The 18,881-nt window shown below is 47.4% G+C and overlaps 1 protein-coding gene across 8 annotated transcripts in view; it reads left to right on the plus strand.

The window, feature by feature from the left end:
- Nucleotides 1-18,611, plus strand: part of GCNA (germ cell nuclear acidic peptidase) — a 32,061-nt gene extending 13,450 nt beyond the window's left edge. For 3 of the 8 annotated variants that reach the window (XM_070066918.1, XM_070066922.1, XM_070066917.1), the window contains exons 2-11: nt 2,547-2,610; nt 5,399-5,442; nt 5,798-5,834; nt 8,357-8,439; nt 9,297-10,406; nt 11,604-11,679; nt 14,530-14,674; nt 16,305-16,443; nt 17,513-17,717; nt 18,345-18,611. In XM_070066918.1, the coding sequence (XP_069923019.1) occupies nt 2,549-2,610; nt 5,399-5,442; nt 5,798-5,834; nt 8,357-8,439; nt 9,297-10,406; nt 11,604-11,679; nt 14,530-14,674; nt 16,305-16,443; nt 17,513-17,717; nt 18,345-18,594 (2,151 nt within the window). In that variant the 5' untranslated portion in view covers nt 2,547-2,548 and the 3' untranslated portion in view covers nt 18,595-18,611. The other 5 variants (XM_070066921.1, XM_070066924.1, XM_070066923.1 and 2 more) reach the window with 5 other exon arrangements.
- The last annotated feature ends 270 nt before the right edge of the window (nt 18,612-18,881 follow it).

Consider the following 18,881-nt stretch of genomic DNA (forward strand, 5'->3'; position numbering starts at 1 on the left):
GGGAGGCGGTTGAGGTCTGATTGGTGGTTGAGTGGCCGTGACGTGGGGGTGTTTGAAGGGGGTGTGATTGGGGCAGATCCTGCGAGAACATACGGGTAATGGTGGGCGGGCCAATGGGAGGCGGTTGAGGCCTGATTGGTGGTTGAGTGGCCGTGACGTGGGGGGTGTGATGGGGACTGAGTCCTGCGAGAATAAGTGGGTTTGTGTGGGGATGGTTTGCTGTTTCAATGCCTGATTGGTCATAGAGTGCTGGTGACGTGGCTGAGGGCGGGCTGTCCGTACAGAGTCCTGTGAGTACAAACGGGAGGTGGGGTGCGGGGTGGGGGGATGGGTGACTGTTTTGGGGTCTGATCGGTGTGAACTGGCCGAGGGAAGAAGGCGAGAATAGGAAGGTGTGTATGGCTGAACAGGGTTAAACCCGAGAGATGTTGGTATCTGAAACTGGCACAGGGAGACATTGGGCCGACAGGGGAGTGGGGAGGGGGAGAACATACGGGTGCTGGTGGGCGGGGCGAATGGGAGGTGGTTGAGGCCTGATTTTTGGTTGAGTGGCCATGAGTTTGGGTGTGTGATTGGGGCAGATCCTTCGAGAACATACGGGTGATGGTGGGTGGGGCGAATGGGAGGCGGTTGAGGTCTGATTGGTTGTTTAGTGGCCGTGACGTGGGGGTGTGATGGGGGCAGATCCTGGGAGAACATACGGGTGCTGGTGGGCGGGGCGAATGGGAGGCGGTTGAGGCCTGATTGGTGGTTGAGTGGCCGTGACGTGGGGGGTGTGGTGGGTTCTGAGTCCTGCGAGAATAAGTAGGTTTGTGTGGGGATGGGTGGCTGTTTCAATGCCTGATTGGTCATAGAGCGCTGGTGACGTGGCTGAGGGCAGGCTGTCCGTACAGAGTCCTGTGAGTACAAACGGGAGGTGGGGTGCGGGGTGGGGGGATGGGTGACTGTTTTGGGGTCTGATCGGTGTGAACTGGCCAAGGGAAGAAGGCGAGAATAGGAAGGTGTGTATGGCTGAACAGGGTTAATCCCGAGAGATGTTGGTATCTGAAACTGGCACAGGGAGACATTGGGCCGACAGGGGAGTGGGGAGGGGGAGAACATACGGGTGCTGGTGGGCGGGGCGAATGGGAGGCGGTTGAGGTCTGAGTGGTGGTTGAGTGGCCGTGACGTGGGGGTGTGATGGGGGCAGATCCTGCGAGAACATACGGGTGATGGTGGGTGGGGCGAATGGGAGGCGGTTGAGGTCTGATTGGTGGTTGAGGTGCCGTGACGTGGGGGTGTGATGGGGGCAGATCCTGCGAGAACATACGGGTGATGGTGGGTGGGGCGAATGGGAGGCGGTTGAGGCCTGATTGGTGGTTGAGTGGCCGTGACGTGGGCGGTGTGGTGGGGTCTGAGTCCTGCGAGAATAAGTAGGTTTGTGTGGGGATGGGTGGCTGTTTCAATGCCTGATTGGTCATAGAGTGCTGGTGATGTGGCTGAGTGTGGGCTGTCCGTACAGAGTCCTGTGAGTACAAACGGGAGGTGGGGTGCGGGGGGGGGGATGGGTGACTGTTTTGGGGTCTGATCGGTGTGAACTGGCCGAGGGAAGAAGGCGAGAATAGGAAGGTGTGTATGGCTGAACAGGGTTAAACCCGAGAGAAGTTGCAATCTGAAACTGGCACAGGGAGACTTGAGCAGATTGAGGAGCAGGGCGCGGGAACTAGGGTAAAAACACCTAAAAGGGACGAGTAAAGAAGTGGCATAGGAGAGGGAGTCGTGTCACCACGTAGTACGTGGAAGATTGGTGGCAGTGGATGGTAGTTAGAAGTGAGGACGCCAGGAGATGGGGCTGGGAATGGCTGGGGCAATATAAGGACCACCATATGTGTGTGTTGTGGTAAGGGTTCGATCCATTTGGGGATGAGAGAGCTCTAGGTAAGCGACCTACTAAGATGCTAAAGCCTTAGGATGAGGACAAAACTTGTTAGATGCTAATGAGTGAGTGTTTTCCTTACACTTCATGAGTTGTTGATTTAACATTGGGACTGCTATTTGATTTGGGCTTTCTGATCTGCAAAGAACCCTGGTAAAGCAAAGTGGGGTCTGTGATAACATTTGTCTCTATAGTATTTTCATCTAGGGAAAATCTGCAACAAATGTAAATACCTAATTTACAGTGCAAAGTTTTGGCTTTAAATAGGGTGTAAAAACTACCTAAAGGTTAATGTAGAATGTAGAAATGCCTCATTGGCTTCAAGTTCTGGTTTTCCCTCCCTCCCTTCCTTCCTTCCTTCCTTCCTTCCTTCCTTCCTTCCTTCCTTCCTTCCTTCCTTCCTTCCTTCCTTTGTTGATATTTATTTGAAACAGAGATAGAGGGAGGTAGGGAAGAATGGAGGGAAGGAAGGAGAGAAGGGGGAAGAGGAGAGAGAGGAGGGAGATCTTCTATGGGATTTGAACTGGTTCTCATATGGAATGCCTGAGTCTGAGGCCGCAGCTTAACCTGCTGCACCATAACCCCAGTACCTTTGGTTTTCTTTAAAAGATTTTTTTTGTCTTGACTACAGCCATGGACAGACAAGGAGAAAAGCCTGACCAGTCTGATGAATCGAATTTCCAAGATGATGATTGGTGAGATTTGAAAAGTTCTATTTTCTGTTTGTTTTAATCTTACTCTTTTGGCTAAGCAACTTTCTTAAGTATTTATTTCATTTAGAGTCTTCAGTGTGTATAACTAGGTTAGTCATAAAATAAGAATTGTGAAGGATGTTAGAATACTCTCCATAACATTCCACTTAGTGGTCAGCAGCTCATAGCCCTGTGAAGTGACAATGTATTGTTGAATTTGTAAGTTCTAGAAAGTTCTTGGGTCTCATGCAATTCAAACCTAATTTAACTTCCATCCCATTGTTGATAGTGCTGCCCTCTAGGGCCGCCTAGATGAACTATTCTGTATGATAAGGTATTTTAGGATAGCTGTTTCTCCTCTGAGTTTCTCTCTTCTGGAACAGTGCCCTATTTTCCTATTTTTAAAGATTTATTTTATTTATTTGAATGGCACAGTTACAGAGAGAGGTAGAGACAGAGAGAGAGAGGTCTTCCATCCACTGGTTCACTCCTCAGATGCCCCCAATGGCTGGAGCTGAGCCGATCCAAAGTCAGGAGCCAGGAGCTTCTTCTGGGTCTCCCACATGGGTGCAGGGGCCCAAGGATTGGCCATCTTCCATGCTTTCCCAGGCCATAGAAGAGAACTGGATCGGAAGAGGAGCAGCCAGGACTAGAACTAGCGCCCATATGGGATGCCGGCACTTCAGGCCAGGGCTTAAACCTGCTGTGCCACAGTGCCTGCCTCAGGATGGATTTGTCAACCAGCAATTTTCGGATAATTTGCTGACCATTTGGGAAAAAATAAAAGGTGAATTCCTACCTCAACAGTCCTTATACCAAAATAAATTATATATGGATTACATATTAAAAAATAAAAAATGAACTACTAACAATGCTAGAAGTAAACATGGATGAATTTTTGTTTCCAAAAGTCGAAAGGCCTTCTACATTTGATATCAAAAGGCATAAAAATGGCACATATAAACTAGAAAATATTTGTGTATATGACAAAGCTATTTTTTGTAATCTCAAAAGGACATTTGCAAATTTTCAAAAAGGTGGAGTGGAGGTTTGGCTTAATAGTTAAGATGCTAATTAGGATGCTTGTGTGTGTCTTAACTTCAGAGTATCTGGGTTTGTTTCCTGGCTCTGGTTCCTGACTCCAGCTTTCTGCCAATGCAGAACATGGGAGGTAACAGTGATGGCTCCAGTAATTGGGTTCCTGCCACCCATGTGGGAGACCTGGATTGAGTTCCCAGCTCCTAGCCTGACTGAGGCAGGCATTTAGGGAGTGACAGTGGATGGAAGCTGCCTGTCTTTCTGCCTCTGTTTCTCTGCCTCTCAAATTTTTTTAAATAAAAAAGTATGGCTATTTCAAATATTTTTTTGTAAATTTTTTTATTTTATTTAAATTTTTTAAAATTTATTTATTTATTTGCAAGTCAGAGTTACACAGAGAGAGAGAAAGGTCTAACATCTGCTGGTTCACTCCCCAGTTGGCCGCAACGGCCAGAGCTGCGCCGATCTGAAGCCAGGAGCCAGGAGCTTCTTCCGGGCCTCTGACGTGGGTGCAGGGGCCCAAGCACTTGGGCCATCTTTCACTGCTTTCCTAGGCCATACCAGAGAGCTGGATTGGAAGTGAAGCAGCCAGGTCTTGAACTGGTACTCATATTGGATGCTGGCACTGCAGTTCAGGGTTTTAACCTGCTGCGCCACATTTCTGGCCCCATTTCAAATTTCTTAACTGTGCCAAGTTTAATTTTAGCATTCTGTTGAAATTATTCATTCCTCATTTCAAGGAAAAGAAGTTCCTAGCATTCAACTAGTGTTCCTGAAATTGTGGTCTTTCAGCTTCCTGCATCAGAAATCTCTGGGGGTGCTTGTTAAAAATACAGTTTCTGGTGTTAAAGTGATCACATGGATAAGATTAAGTGTTAACGTAATCATATAAATACAGTTTCTGATTCTAGTTGTTCTGTAATGAAGTTCATGAGAATTATCTATTTGCTTTTCTGTCTTTGCCACTAGAACGTGAGATGCTTGGAAATTTTACTCCTTTTGTAGTAGCTGCAGTACAAAGCATATAGTAGATGTTTAGTAAATGTTGAACCAATGAATGAGTGAACCACATATATTCTCATCATTTTTGATTATATTTATTGTGTTGCAAAAATTATCAGGGGAATACAGTCCTGTGGCAAAAATAAACAATCCAGAAGCAGGTAAAGTAAAATGGAAGTCTACACCCCCACACATGTATACACACACACACACACACACACACACACTTTTTGATACTGGTTGCTATAGGATTTTATATAGTTGTTTAAAAGCATATATAATGTTTATGGCTTGCAGCCTTAGTTTTAAAGAGGAGATCACTTTTTTTTGAATCCTTTGTAAAATTCGCAGTTGGTGTAGTTTGAAAGCTTCCTCATATGATTTTTTAGTCTGTTCATGCTCAGATCCTTTCCCCTGTGGCCCTATTGTCAGGATTCACTTTTGCATCTTTGAGTAGAAATAAATCACTGGCAGAGAATAGGCTTCTCAGTGAGAGCTGATGATACTCAGCTACCATTTTCTCATGTCTTCGATTTATCAGCAAGGACGGAGTGGCTTGTTGCTTCTAATTCCACGTCCCACCCGTCACCCCACTATTTTTAGCCTAATTTCATTTTAGGCCTAAAGCCCTTCAAACCCCTTTGGATTTCAGAAACTCTGGTTTTTCTCTTCATTAATTTGAGATTTTTGAGGTTGGGTTGTTTAGGGCATTGGTAGCCTTCCTTTTAAAAAGTGTTTGTTATCTTTGCAGTTACATTTATAGTCCGGATACCACCACCGTTGATGATGATGTTGGTGAGTAGAGTATTTTCAACTGTCTTTGTAGACATGACCGACATGTGATTTGGGAATGTTTGGCCAAAGTTAGTTCTCTGTCTTCTCTAGGGCCTTATCTAGATTGGTGAAATGAAATTTATTTCCCTGCTGCCAGGACCAGAAGAGGAAGTTCTCTGCTTCTTTTCTAGTTGACTGTCTTCATCATTTCTGGCTCTGGGTCTCTTCACTTGGATTTCCTTTTACTTTTTCTTGGAAGACACAAATTTGGAAGCTTGCATTTAAGGACTTGGGCCTTAGGAAGTTAAAAACATGGACACTCACAGTTTATTACCCTTCAGATGCTTTCTAATGCCCCTCTCTTTCTCTGATTTAGTTACTGTTCAAATGGAAGCACAAAAGAGAAAGGCCAGGTGAGTAGTAGAATTATTGAAGCTTGAGTTTTTTTTTTTTTTCCAAAAGAAAGAACTATAGTTCTGGGTAAGAAAATTTCAGAGTAAACATCACATTTCCTCTGTAAGTACCGTGTGATCTTCAGCACAATCATAATGGAGTTTGACTGCAAAACCAAGTTCAAAATGTTAGCTTTCTTATCCTTGGCTTATTATCTAACTGGTCAGGTTTTTTTTTCTTTTTCAGAAGGGCTATGTGAACCAGGCCTTAACTTCGTTTCTACTAGTCCAAACACCATTTTTTTTTTACTCCTTTATATTTTATTTTTAGGTTTTATTTATTTTATTTTATTTTATTTAAAAGGCAGAGAAAGAGAAACAGTTTCTATCCACTAATTCACTCCTCAAATGTCCACAACAGCTGGGTCTGGGCCAAGCTGAACCCAGGAGCCTAGAACTCTATCTGGGTCTTCCACATGAGTGGTAAGGACCCAAGTACTTGGGCCATCTTCTGTAGAGTTACAGAGAGGGAGAGAGAGAGAGAGAGATCTTCTACCCACTGGTTAACTCCCCAGATGGCTGCAATGGCTGAAACTGGGCCGATCCAGAAGCCAGGAGCTTCTTCCGGGTCTCCCACATGGGTGCAGGGGCCGAAGTACTTGGGCCATTTTCTACTGCTTTCCCAGGCCATAGCAGAGAGCTGGATTGGAAGAGGAGCAGCTGGGACTCGAACCAGTGCCCATAGGTGATGCTGGCAGGTGGAGGATTAACCTACTGCACCACAGCACCGCGGTCTCCCCACCCTACCCCATGCTCCACAAGGGGCATCTTAACTACTTAACAAAACGTCCACCCCTGATTTTTTTCACATGAAAAATATATCCTTTTTAAAAAAGATGTATTTATTTATTTATTTGAAAGAGTTACAGAGAGGCAGAGGCAGAGAGGGACAGAGAGAGAAGTCTTCTATCTACTGGTCCACTCCCCAAGTGGCCATGAGGGCCAGAGCTGGGCCGATCCAAAGCCAGGAACCAGGAGCTTCTTGCAGGTCTCCCACATGGGTGCAGGGGCCCAAAGACTTAAGCCATCTTCTACTGCTTTCCCAAGCCATAATAGAGAGCTGGATTGGAAGTGGAGTAGCCGGAAATTGAACTGGCACCCAAATGGGTTGCCGGCACTGCAGACGGTGGACTCACATGCTATGCCACAACACGGGCCCCCAAAAAAAATCTTTTCTTTTTTTTTTTTTTTTTGACAGGCAGAGTGGACAGTGAGAGAGGGAGACAGAGAGAGAAAGGTCTTCCTTTGCCGTTGGTTCACCCTCCAATGGCCTCTGCGGCCTGCGCGTTGCGGCTGGCGCATCGCACTGATCTGAAGCCAGGAGCCAGGTGCTTCTCCTGGTCTCCCATTGGGTGCAGGGCCCAAGCACTTGGGCCATCCTCCACTGCACTCCCTGGCCACAGCAGAGAGCTGGCCTGGAAGAGGGGCAACTGGGACAGAATCCGGCACCCTGACCGGGACTAGAACCTGGTGAGCTGGCGCTGCAAGGTGGAGGATTAGCCTAGTGAGCCGTGGCGCTGGCCAACATATCTTTTCATTCCATTTTCCCATGAGCTTCTTGTTCATGAGAGTACTTTGGAAAAGTTTGTGGAAAATGGTGCCAAAAATTTTGACATGTATGTATAGTTAGTTTACCATGAGATGTATATATCAGGATTGATAATCCTTAGGAATTGATTGGATTGGCATGAAAGGGCTTTGGGTGGACCCTGGGGTGAGTTGGGGAAGAGAAGAGTGAGCAGGAGTGAATAGAAAGATGAGATAAGAACTAGAAGACAGGGGCCGGCGCCGTGGCTCACTTGGTTAATCCTCTGCCTGTGGCACCAGCATCCCATATGGGCGCCGGGTTCTAGTCCCAGTTGCTCCTGTTCTAGTCCAGCTCTCTGCAGTGGCCTGGGAAGTCAGTGGAGGATCACCCAGGTGCTTGGCCCTGCACCTGCATGGGAGACCAGGAGGAAGCACCTGGATCCTGGCTTCAGATTGGCATAGCGCCTCCCATGGCGGCCATTTGGGGGATGAACTAACGGAAGGAAGACCTGTCTCTCTGTCTCACTGTCTAATTCTGTCTGTACAAAAAAAAAAAAAAAAAAAAAAGACAATCATACTCTGGCAATCAAGAAAAGAGAATTTTCAGCATAGAGTAGTCAACAGCTTCACAGAGGCCCATCAATTTGGCAACTCACAAATGGTGAACAAGGAGGAACTGGAGTGACATTTGTAGCTATGACACATGCAGGCACGTCCTGTGACTGTGCTTTCAGTATTTTTCTGTCTCATCAGAAAACTAGAGGATATCTATTAGACACTGAAAAAATACAGGAGGGTGGCAGCACACAGCAGGAGTCCATTCAAGAATGAGGACCCCAAGGGGGTGCTCCCCGTTGGTGCCCTGGCTGGTGCAGGGCCACTGCTGAGTAGGAAATGCTGTGAAAAGATGGTCGCCTTCATATTGCTTTCATTTTTCCCCCTATCTTATCACTCAGCTGCATGGTGATTGACTTAGACTCTGATATTGAATACCAGCCTGAGATAAAGAAGCCAAAGATCTGTGAAGTCAGTAGTGACGGCAAGTATACTACTCACGGATGGGAAGTGGAGGAGCTGGGACTCAGACTGGGTACAGGAATTGCAAATGGTAGCTTTAACCCACTGCACTAGAGTACCTGCCCCAGGACTGGCTTGAAAAATGCAATTGTGGTGATCAGTGTTGAATTGGCAGCTTTTAATTTGTCTAACAAAAGAATATTTTACAAGTCCAACTTGCCACCTAATAGCTCCATCATGACATAAAGTAAACAAAAACAAAAACAAAAACAAAAACAAAAAACAAGCAAACAAAAACCTGGAAGCTTAACCCGGACAGAATCACAAATAAAGGACAGTCCTTTTCAGTGATTGTAACTTAACTTAATGGGAAAGAAACTCTACTTTATTACTCCCAATTTTCTTATTTGCTGTGGACCAGTAAAATGATAGAAGTCTGCAGAGCTGTGTTTGGGAACCACTTAGCCACTGTGTCAGGCTGCATAGAGAATATGATTTGAAACTTGCAAGTGGACTTGGATTGCTAGAAAGGGACTTCAAAAAGTTCATGGAAAATGCATGTTAGCTTTTCATTCCTACTCCCACAAACTTTTGGAAGCCCCTTTGTAGTTCAGTGGTGCTGCTCTTGGTAAAATAATAAACTGATAAAATATTAAAGAAAATGACTGTGATTGTTAGCTGTGATTCACAGTGCCACCATTCCCAGCCTGTTGAATTTGGGCTTGGTCATTGCTGAGGCTTAGCATATAAGAAAGCTTCCGAAAGTTCAGGGAAAAGTAGAATTAAATGTGCATGTTTTGTGAACTTTTTGAAGCTCCTTCCAAGAAGGGGTGGGTGGAGGGACTAGACTTGCATATGATTGGGTCTCTTAAATTTTAGATGAAAGTGTGCAAGAATTGTGTGTTATTGAAAAGAAGCCTGTCATCCTGGAGCCTCCAATAGTTATCACTGATGATGAAGAAGAAGAAGGAGGAGGAGAACAAGAAAGGAAAAATGACAAAGAAAGAGAACAGGAAGATGAGGAAGGCGAGGGCGAGGAAGATGAGGATGAGGAAGGCGAGGGCGAGGAAGGCGAGGGCGAGGAAGGCGAGGATGAGGAAGGCGAGGGCGAGGAAGGCGAGGGTGAGGAAGGCGAGGACGAGGAAGGCGAGGGTGAGGAAGGCGAGGACGAGGAAGGCGAGGGCGAGGAAGGCGAGGGCGAGGAAGGCGAGGATGAGGAAGGCGAGGGCGAGGAAGGCGAGGGCGAGGAAGGCGAGGACGAGGAAGGCGAGGGCGAGGAAGGCGAGGGCGAGGAAGGCGAGGACGAGGAAGGCGAGGGCGAGGAAGGCGAGGGTGAGGAAGGCGAGGGTGAGGAAGGCGAGGGCGAGGAAGGCGAGGGTGAGGAAGGCGAGGACGAGGAAGGCGAGGGCGAGGAAGGCGAGGACGAGGAAGGCGAGGGCGAGGAAGGTGAGGACGAGGAAGGCGAGGGCGAGGAAGGCGAGGACGAGGAAGGCGAGGGCGAGGAAGGTGAGGACGAGGAAGGCGAGGGTGAGGAAGGTGAGGACGAGGAAGGCGAGGACGAGGAAGGCGAGAATGAGGAAGGCGAGGGCGAGGAAGGTGGAGATGGCGAAGAAGATGATGGAGGGGATAAAGAAGGAGAAGACAGTGAAGGAGAGGGAGAAGCAAGTGAACAAGGAGGGGAGGGGGGGGATGATGATGATGCTAGCAATAAAGTTACGGAGGGTGTTGGGCTGATGATAGAAGAGAGTTCGTACCAGACGTCTTCAAGTGATAACTATATGGAGAAGCCTGCTGGCCCCCATTGTCATTCATCTGATGAAATCAGTAATCAGCAAAGTCCTACTGAAAATCTGTATCTACTGTCAAGTGATTCCAGAAGTAGCATGGAGGCTATACATATCAAGCTTCCAGATGACAAGGAACCTGCAATTGCTGTGGAAGTACAAAGGAAAAAAAAGATGACTGCTAAAAAAACATTCAAGAGAACTGGTAAGCCAGTCAAACCAAGTGTGCCTGGCCCACCGTGTGTGCTTGCTAGGCCTTTGTCTGTCCTGGCAGGCCTTTCTGTCCTGCCTGCCCACCCTGTGCCATCTCAACAACCTCCTAGTGGCCAAGGGAGGCTGCTCTGCCATCTGGGAAGGAGGGGAGAACTAGCCTGCTCTTTTTCATGTTCCCGTATCTTAGTTTTCACTGTTCTGCTCGCCTGGAGTGCTTCATCCCTGAGGCTATTTTTGTCCTGAGGCTATCCCGTTTTTCTTAGGGCCCAGCCCAGTTGTCACTTCCGCTTTGAAGCCACGAGTCAGAATGGCTCATTTTTTCCTGGGTTTCCGAAGTTCTAGCGCTTGCCTCTACTAAAGCACAAATCACACCATTGTTATCGTGTTTCTGAATCTGTCCCCTGAGTCTCCAGTGAGCCTTTTCATGGGAGAACTCCTCTTAACTTATGTTTTCATCTCTCTCAGGGTCTAAGCTGGTGCTTGGCATATACCAAATGTTTAATGCATATTTTGCTCATTTTTTCTTGGAGGGGCAGAGAGAGACCCCCTCCCCTCCATCTGCTGGTTCATTCATCAAATGCCCAGGAGCCTGGCACTCTATCCGGGTCTCCCACGTGGGTGGCATGGACCCAAGTACCTGAACCGTCACCACTGCCTCCCAGGGTGGGCATTAGCAGGAAGCAGGAGTTAGGACTGAAATCCAGGCCCTCCGATATGGGAAGTGGGTGTCCCAAATGGCATCTTAACCGCTGTGCCAAGTGCCTACCCCTAATAATTTTTTTAAATGAATGCATGACACCAACTACTGATTCCTAAGGCTTTGGTTGGAATAGCCAGCAGCGTGGGTCCAAGTCCAAGGACGCACTTGGCTTGCATGTTGGGTGAAGGTGCTATCTGGATGGGAGCCAGTCCTCAGGGCAAGTGCACAAGCTGCGCCATCCTGTTCCTTAGACTGTGTGTGGCTCCGTTGCCCATGCAGCCCAGCCTCTGATGGCACACCCAGGCCCCCTAGTTGTTTACTCGTGATAGAATCCAACCTGGCTTGCTGTGTTGGCAGCTGCGTGATTCATGTGGTGAAATCGTGCCGAATTCAAGGCTGGGCTGTGGGGGCTCCTCCTGAGTTTGTCTTTCTGTGAGTTGTTTGATGGTACTAATTTTTAACGGTACAAATGAACTGTTTTCCTTTCAGCGGTTACTGGACAAAAAACCTGTGGGCCTTCGAAGAAGAAATCCAGTGACACAGAAGATGAAGAAAAGCAGACTGGGTAGGTTCTGCTTGTGCCCAATTGAACAGGAAGTGATTTGTGCAGTTGTCACCTAGTCCACTGGGCAGTTGGGGTGATGGGATGAAGGCGGAGTCTGGTCGGGTGGAGGGAATAGGTTTCCATCTCTGAGTGGGCGGTTATAGTCTGGGAGGATGCCCACCCCCACCCCCTGGCTCCCCCCTCCCCGTGTGTGAACTGCAGGTTGGATGTAGGTGTTCTGCCAGGATCCCTGTAGCTGCATGGGCTGAGTGGGGCCCTTCTGTTCTCATAGTAGCTATGGTCTCTGAGATTTTCTTTGCTCTTAAACTCAGGTCAAAGAATGCTGTGTAGCCAAATAAGACACTTTTTTTTCAGGCTGGCTATAGCCTCGCAGTCATCAGTTAGCACTAAATGGATGTGATAAGAAGGCAAAGTCGTCATATTCCAGTCCTTTGGAATTAGGAGGGAAATCAACATTTCTTTTAAAGGTTTTCCCACTGCTTTGGATGACCACTTACTCTTACTATTGTGTGTATCCTTCTGACGATTAAAAGCTAAAATTAAGGATGCAAATGGATTGTTTGTTTTTATTTCATTAAGCTTTATGTAATTGATATTGAGAACAAGTTGATCATTTAGACCAAAGACATGTTAATATTTAAAGAAAAAAAAATTAACCTGTTTTCTCATTTAGATTCCAGAAACTTCGTACTTTTTCCTTTAAAACTGTGATATAGTAAGCACAATTTTCTTTGTTTTTCCTTTCACTGAAGAGTTATATAGACTTAGATTTGAATTAGCTTAGGAGACAAGGAATGTGGGTGGAGGACTGTGTGTTATTTTTGTAACCTGTGCATCTTAAGGGAAGGGCAGAAGGATGATGTGCCAGGCTTTGGGGCAACAGAACAACTTGGACTTGAGCAGGAAGTCTCTGTGTGTCTCTGCTTTTTGCAACTAGCAACAGCAGCAGCTTGTTGGGGACTGTGTGAGGCAGACCCCCGTTCAGTTAGGTTTCTTCTCTGGATCCCTAGATAAATGTTGAAGCTGCTTCGGTCCAGGGGGATGTATGTCTTTTGTAGCGAAGCGCCCAGGTTGCTTTTGCTAGCCAGTGTGACAAAAGAAGGGAGAAGCTGTCCCTTGGGGGTCCTTGTCTGTTGCCGTGGTACTTCCCGTGTCAGTCTAGAGGCTTCCTGTTGTGCTTAGCCTTGTTCTTGTGGAGCTTGTTTGCTGGTCATGGTGTCTGATGTCACCAGTGTGGGGTCTCGTTGGTTCCTCTGATGTGGGGCACTCAGCTTGGAGCGCAGGGGCACGAGTTTCCAGGTGCAGATAGGCTAAGTGCCAAGGCCGGCTTTCCCTGAGCATGCTCACAGGGCTCACACTTGCTGCCAAAGCCTTCCCCATGGCTGGGGATTTCATCTGCCACCTCTTCTGATACAACTTTGCTTTCAAAGACCTGCGCCGGGAGGCAGAACTGTGTGAATCACCTGTAATCAGGCTTCAGGATGAAGAACCTGGTGTTGGCCTTGTTTGCCTTGTCTGGTGTTTTCCTTTTGCCCTACGCAAACCTGCTCATGTAGGGTTTGCTTGGTGACTTAAAGGATTAACATGTGTTCTCGCAGAGTCCCAGACTCAGGAGAGAGGCAGAAAGTCACTGTGCCTGCTCCTGATTTCATCATCTTTCTGGACTTGGGGATCGTTCCAGACAAGATAAAAATACTTCTGTTTAAAGAAATCATTTTTGCAGGCATGAGTCCTCTATGTGCTCAACACTAGATTCTGTGCCATTTGAATCAGGCCTTGAAAGATAGGGCAGCAATTGTGGGATCATGGTGAGACCATGAGGTTCAGGACAGAAGGTTCCTTGTCTCTGAGACCCGTGGGCAAGTCACTTAGCGTCAGCTCCCTCAGTTGTGAAGTGGAGATGGTCCAAGTTGTGATAGCTTCTTGGAAGGGTGATTGTGAGGATTAAATATGATAATGCAAAAGGAAGTTCTTTGCCAATGGTCAAGCCCTCCACAGATGGTCGTTTGACATTAAGGTGGAGATAGGTGTGTCATACTAGGCTATGGGAAATAGAGGTTATGCTGAGGCGTGGGTGTGAGAAATCACCATTGATGTCTTGGAAATTGCCCACTTTGGCCAAAGTGGAAATGGTAGGTGGAAGTAGCAGTTAGGGCTGGGTTGGTCTATGTTTTGAACGCCAGGTCAAGCAGTCCATGGAAAGGCAGAGGGGGATATTCGTTGGAAGATGCAGATGAGGAAAATGAATCTGGAGGGGTGTGTGTGTGTGTGTGTGTGGATTAGCAGAAAAAGAGCCTGGATTTAGGGAACACAGTTTAAGGACTGCTGTCATGGCAAGGCTTGAAGTAGAGGATGGCAACTTGAACTAGGGTGGTGACAGTGAGGACAGGCAGGAAGGGCTGGAAAGAAGATCTAATGTGTGGGAGCTATCGGTGTGTCTCCGTGCCCAGATGAATATGGAGTAAGAGAAAAATGAATTTAAAACGCCTCTGAGGTTTGCGGCCTGTGATGTCATCGAAGAACATTGTGCTGGAGATACCTCGTGCTAGTAAGTTGGAAATTTGCATTGTGCGATTGTAAATTCAGAACCGGATCTCGGGAGAAAGCTTGAGACTATAGCTGTTACATAGTGAGGATCAGTCCAGTAGAGATTGAAACCATGGGCCTTCCACCTCTGAGAATGTGCAGAGTGAAGACAAATCTCTGTGTGTGAATGGAAGCCTGGGAAATGTACTCATCTGACGAGTTGGAAGGAAGAGGGGCAGCAAGTGTTTAGTTTCTTTTGATGTGACCTTTATATGCACGCCATTTCTTCAGCTATACCAAACTGAGTTGAATTCACTTTTGCAGGAAAACTAAGTGCAACATACCTGGATGTTTCTTGCTGGAACTTGAGACTGAAAAACGCTACACTGGAAAGAATTTCAAGAAAAACAAGGACGAGCTAGCCTGGAAAATCTATGACCTCCTTAACCTCACTGTCTTTGATCAAAAGGTAGAATCAATGCGTAAATGCATGTTGAGCACCTGCTGAATGCCAGAACTCTAGGGTGCTGTGTGGTGGGCTAACCATGGATACTTGTGTCCGTGAGTGCTGTCAGTTTAGTAGGGAAAGGAGACATGCATATGTGAAAGAAATCGAGAATGTTGATTGATATGCTGTATGGGACAGATTGTATTACCAGAGTAGATCAGCAGAGGGAGAAATACCTGAGTGCCTGAGTAGTCAGGAATTAAGATTGTCTCAAGGAAGTGAGATTTGTTCCGATCCTTCAAGGATGGTAAGTAGTAAGAACAGCAGTGAGAGGGGAGAGCACATGTGTTGAGGCTTGACTGTCTGGAAGAGAGGGTTCATGTTGAAGGGGAACCGGAAGGAAAGAGCTATGTGAGTTGGGGCAGGGCAGGTTAGTTAACCTCAGTTTGTTTGTTTTGTTTTGTTTTGTTTTGTTTTGTTTTGTTGTTTTGTACTATGGGAATGATAACAGTTCAGTCTGCCCATGAAGGATTGATTGGTTCCAGGACCCTCCCCCTTCCCTGCCAGACCCCCCTCCCCCAAATCCGTGGACACTCAGATCTCTTATAGAAAATGATGTAGTATTTGCAGATGGCCTGTGCATGTCCTCTGGTAGACTGTGAATCAGCTCTTGATTGCTTAGAATCCTTGATACAATGCAAATGCTATGTAAGCAGTCGTCAGACTGTCTTCAGGGAGAAAAGTCTGTGCATGATCGGTGCACATGTCGTGTTCCCCATCTATGGTTGGCTGTGTCTGTGCGTGTGAAACTCGGAAATACAGAGGCCAACGGTGCTGACTGCCTCAGAATTCTTATTGGGCTCTGTAAATTGATACCCATGAAGTGCCTAGAACAGGGCCTAGGGCATAGGAAGCTCTTATTGTCATGTTCTGATAGCATAGCACCAGAATAGTGGAGGGCCTTGGGCACCGGGTTGGAGGAGGTTAGACTTAAGTCAGCAAGCACTGCTGCCTCGGATGGGATGTGACAGGAGGTGACTGGCTCAAAGAAATTAATCTGCCAATACCTGGGATATGGGCTGGACTGCAGGCCGTCTGGAGGCAGAGACCTTTTGGTCATCAAGGTTTTCAGGCTTCATCCGCTCTGGTGACAAGACTTTCTGGAGAGGAGTTCTCATATCTTCGTGAAGGTTCCCCAGCCTTCAGTGGCCTCCCTGATGACACTGGTGTTACGTCAGATGAGCAGATTCTGGAGCCTTGCCACTCTTACGTAGACGTGTGCGTCTCGTCCACCTCAGCAGGCCTGTATTTCTCTCTCTTGGCTACCCCAGACTTATCTCTGTGCACAGAGTGCAAACCCTACGTTCACAGAGTCTCAACGGTCTCCCTTGTGTCCTGTTTGGCTTTTAATTGTCTTTACCTGGCCTTCAGTTTGGTTTTTAGTCTCCCCCAAGACAGGTTAGATCTGTGTGCCCTGTGAATAAATTTCTTCTCCAACTTGCTCTGCACCAGGAACCTGAGGTGGGGGTGGGGAGGAGGGAGGAGTTCCTCTGACTTGTTATTGGAGGGGGAGAAACAAACTTTTGCCTGACTATTTTCTGGACCGCCTAGAACGGCTTTCTGATTCCTTCCATTTGCTTTTCACTCTCAGCTGCCAGAGAAGTTAGACATCGGCTGGAACAAGAAGATGCTGAGAACCGCTGGCTTATGCAGCACTGGCGAGCTACAGTACCCCGAGAAGCGCCGCTTCGCCAAGATTGAGATTTCTCTGAAAGTCTGCGACTCTGCAGGTGATCGCAGTGGTGTGGCGCTGTTTTCTTAGGAAACTGCTCCTGTTACGTTAACCTTAGCGGCAGCCTGTGTCACAGCTGGAACTGTCATTCCCTGGGGAAGCGGGGGGGGGGGGATGTTGCTTAGATGTATGATTACTGGATGTCTCAGCCTCCTTGTGAATCCAACTCATCGATTTTTCTATGAGGCCTGCCTCGCTCGCTGCCTTGCCAGTGGCAGCCTCTTGATTGTCTCAGTAGCTGAGATGCATGGTCCCCTCTATCTAGCCAGTCACCAGATCACCATTCACAGTGACACTCCTGTCATCATTCCTTCTCTACCCATGCCTTTGTGCTCGGGTGCAGGTCCTCACTGCCTCACCCTTCTCCCTGCTCGGATGCGTCTCCCACGTGCCACTGCATTGCTCTCCTCATGAGGAACTGAGGGCTTCTCAAGGCCTACGGCCTGGCTTTTAAGACTGTTGTACTCATCCCTGCTCCACGTGGCCAGCCCTGTCTCCCACTTACTCCACCACCAGCCTGTACTTCAATGAGACCGTCTTCACATCAGCCCCCAAAATGTTCCCCACGCTTTCTCAGCCCTTCCCTATGCTCACATTTTCCATCACCCCCCCTACCACCACCCTGGAATGGCCTCTCTAAACTCTGCAAATCTAGTTGCTTGTTCAGGGCCCAACTCTCATCCCAGTCTCATTGTAGAACGTCTCCTGACCAAATGCCATGCCCCTAGCAACTGGCCCCTATCCTGTTCCAGAAACCGCATGACACCCAGTGTATTTCTAGCAGCACCCCTCAAAAAGATGAATAGCTGGGAGCTGCTCCACAAAGACCTGCTCACCTCGGGTCCTCTGCCATGAACAAAGTCAGGTTGAAGTGTGGGGAAGTTTCACTTTCAGAATCCTGGGAAGGTAACAGCCTGCCTAGCTATGCTTCTGTAAGGCAGCTCTCTGTGTCCGTTGAGCGTGTGTGTGTGTGTGTGTGTGTGAAAGTTTAGGGGTTGTCGGGTAAGCAGACCAGAAGAGAAACGGGTTTTTCCCTACTCACAATGTCTCTTCATTTCTCTTTCAAGACCGACTCCGTGATACTTTGATCCATGAACTATGCCACGCAGCCTCCTGGCTGCTCGACGGAACCCGTGATTCTCATGGTGATTCGTGGCAGTATTATGCCAAAAAAACCAACATGGTACACCCGGAGCTGCCCAAGGTCACCCGTTGCCATAACTATCAAATTAACTACAAGATCCTTTATGAATGTACTCAGTGCAAGTCCAGGTAAGCCCGTTCTCCTCTGATTTTTTTTTTCCAATTACGGCTTTATTGTGGCCTCCAATTGACTTTTCAATGATTTCTGTGGGCAAGAAAATGGTTGCCTGACTTGAGGAGTGAAACACTCATTCCCTATTTCCTTTCTCCCTTTCTTCCTTCCTTTTTAAAAAAAATTATTTATTTATTTATTTGAAAGGGAGAGTTACAGAGAGGCAGGGGCAGAGAGAGAAAGAGAGATCTTCCTCCACAATGGGTGGAGCTGGGCCGATCCAAAGCCAGGAGCCAGGAGCTTCTTCCGGGTCTCCCATGTGGGTGCAGAGGCCCAAGAACTTCAGCCATTTTCTACTGCTTTCCCAGGCCATAGCAGAGAGCTGGATTGGAAGTGGAGCTGCCAGGACTCGAACCGGTACCCATATAGGATGCCGGCAGTACAGGCAGTGGCTTTACCCACTATGCCACAATGCCGGCCCCTCTTCCCTCATTTGATCCTGCCTGACCTATGCTGCTGCTTGGTGCCCCTGCCTACTCTGAAAACCCACAGAACATCTTTTGTGTCCAAGACCAACATCTCAGAGCCGATGCTGAGGCACAGTGACTGATTCCTTTCTTGTGTGGTGTCCCTTTCCTCTGCAGAGTTGGCCGATACACCAGATCACTGGACACCAACCTCTTTATCTGTGCCAAATGCAAGGGAACCCTCGTCATGCTGCCATTGACCCGGAAAGATGGAACCCCCATCCGTCCCCATGTGAGGCCATTTGCCAAATATGTGAAGGAGAATTATCGAATCATTTGTAAGTCAGTAGAAGGGCTTACCCATGGGGATGTGATGAGAAGGCTCAGCAAGGATTATGTTGCCAAAAAACAACAGCGAAATACTTAAAGTGACCCGATAAAGTACATTTGTGTGTGAGTTGGATCCTTTATTCATGAGATGTTTTTAAAAAAGCTCTGTTTCTGTGAAGTTGGGAATGTTAGCATTTGTGTACAGTTAAAAAGATTCATGGTGTGATGATTTTCATGTCCAGGGTTGCATTGCTGGTCATTTTGTTGTCCCCTTAATGGTACTCTGAAGCCCTGTGGATCCACATGGGTCTTACTTTAACTCTATAGCCTTAGTATGTGTAAGAAAATGCAAAGAAAATGGAGATTTGGGGAATGGTGGGGTGG

This window comes from Oryctolagus cuniculus, chromosome X (assembly GCF_964237555.1).
Source record: "Oryctolagus cuniculus chromosome X, mOryCun1.1, whole genome shotgun sequence".
Lineage (NCBI taxonomy): Eukaryota > Metazoa > Chordata > Mammalia > Lagomorpha > Leporidae > Oryctolagus > Oryctolagus cuniculus.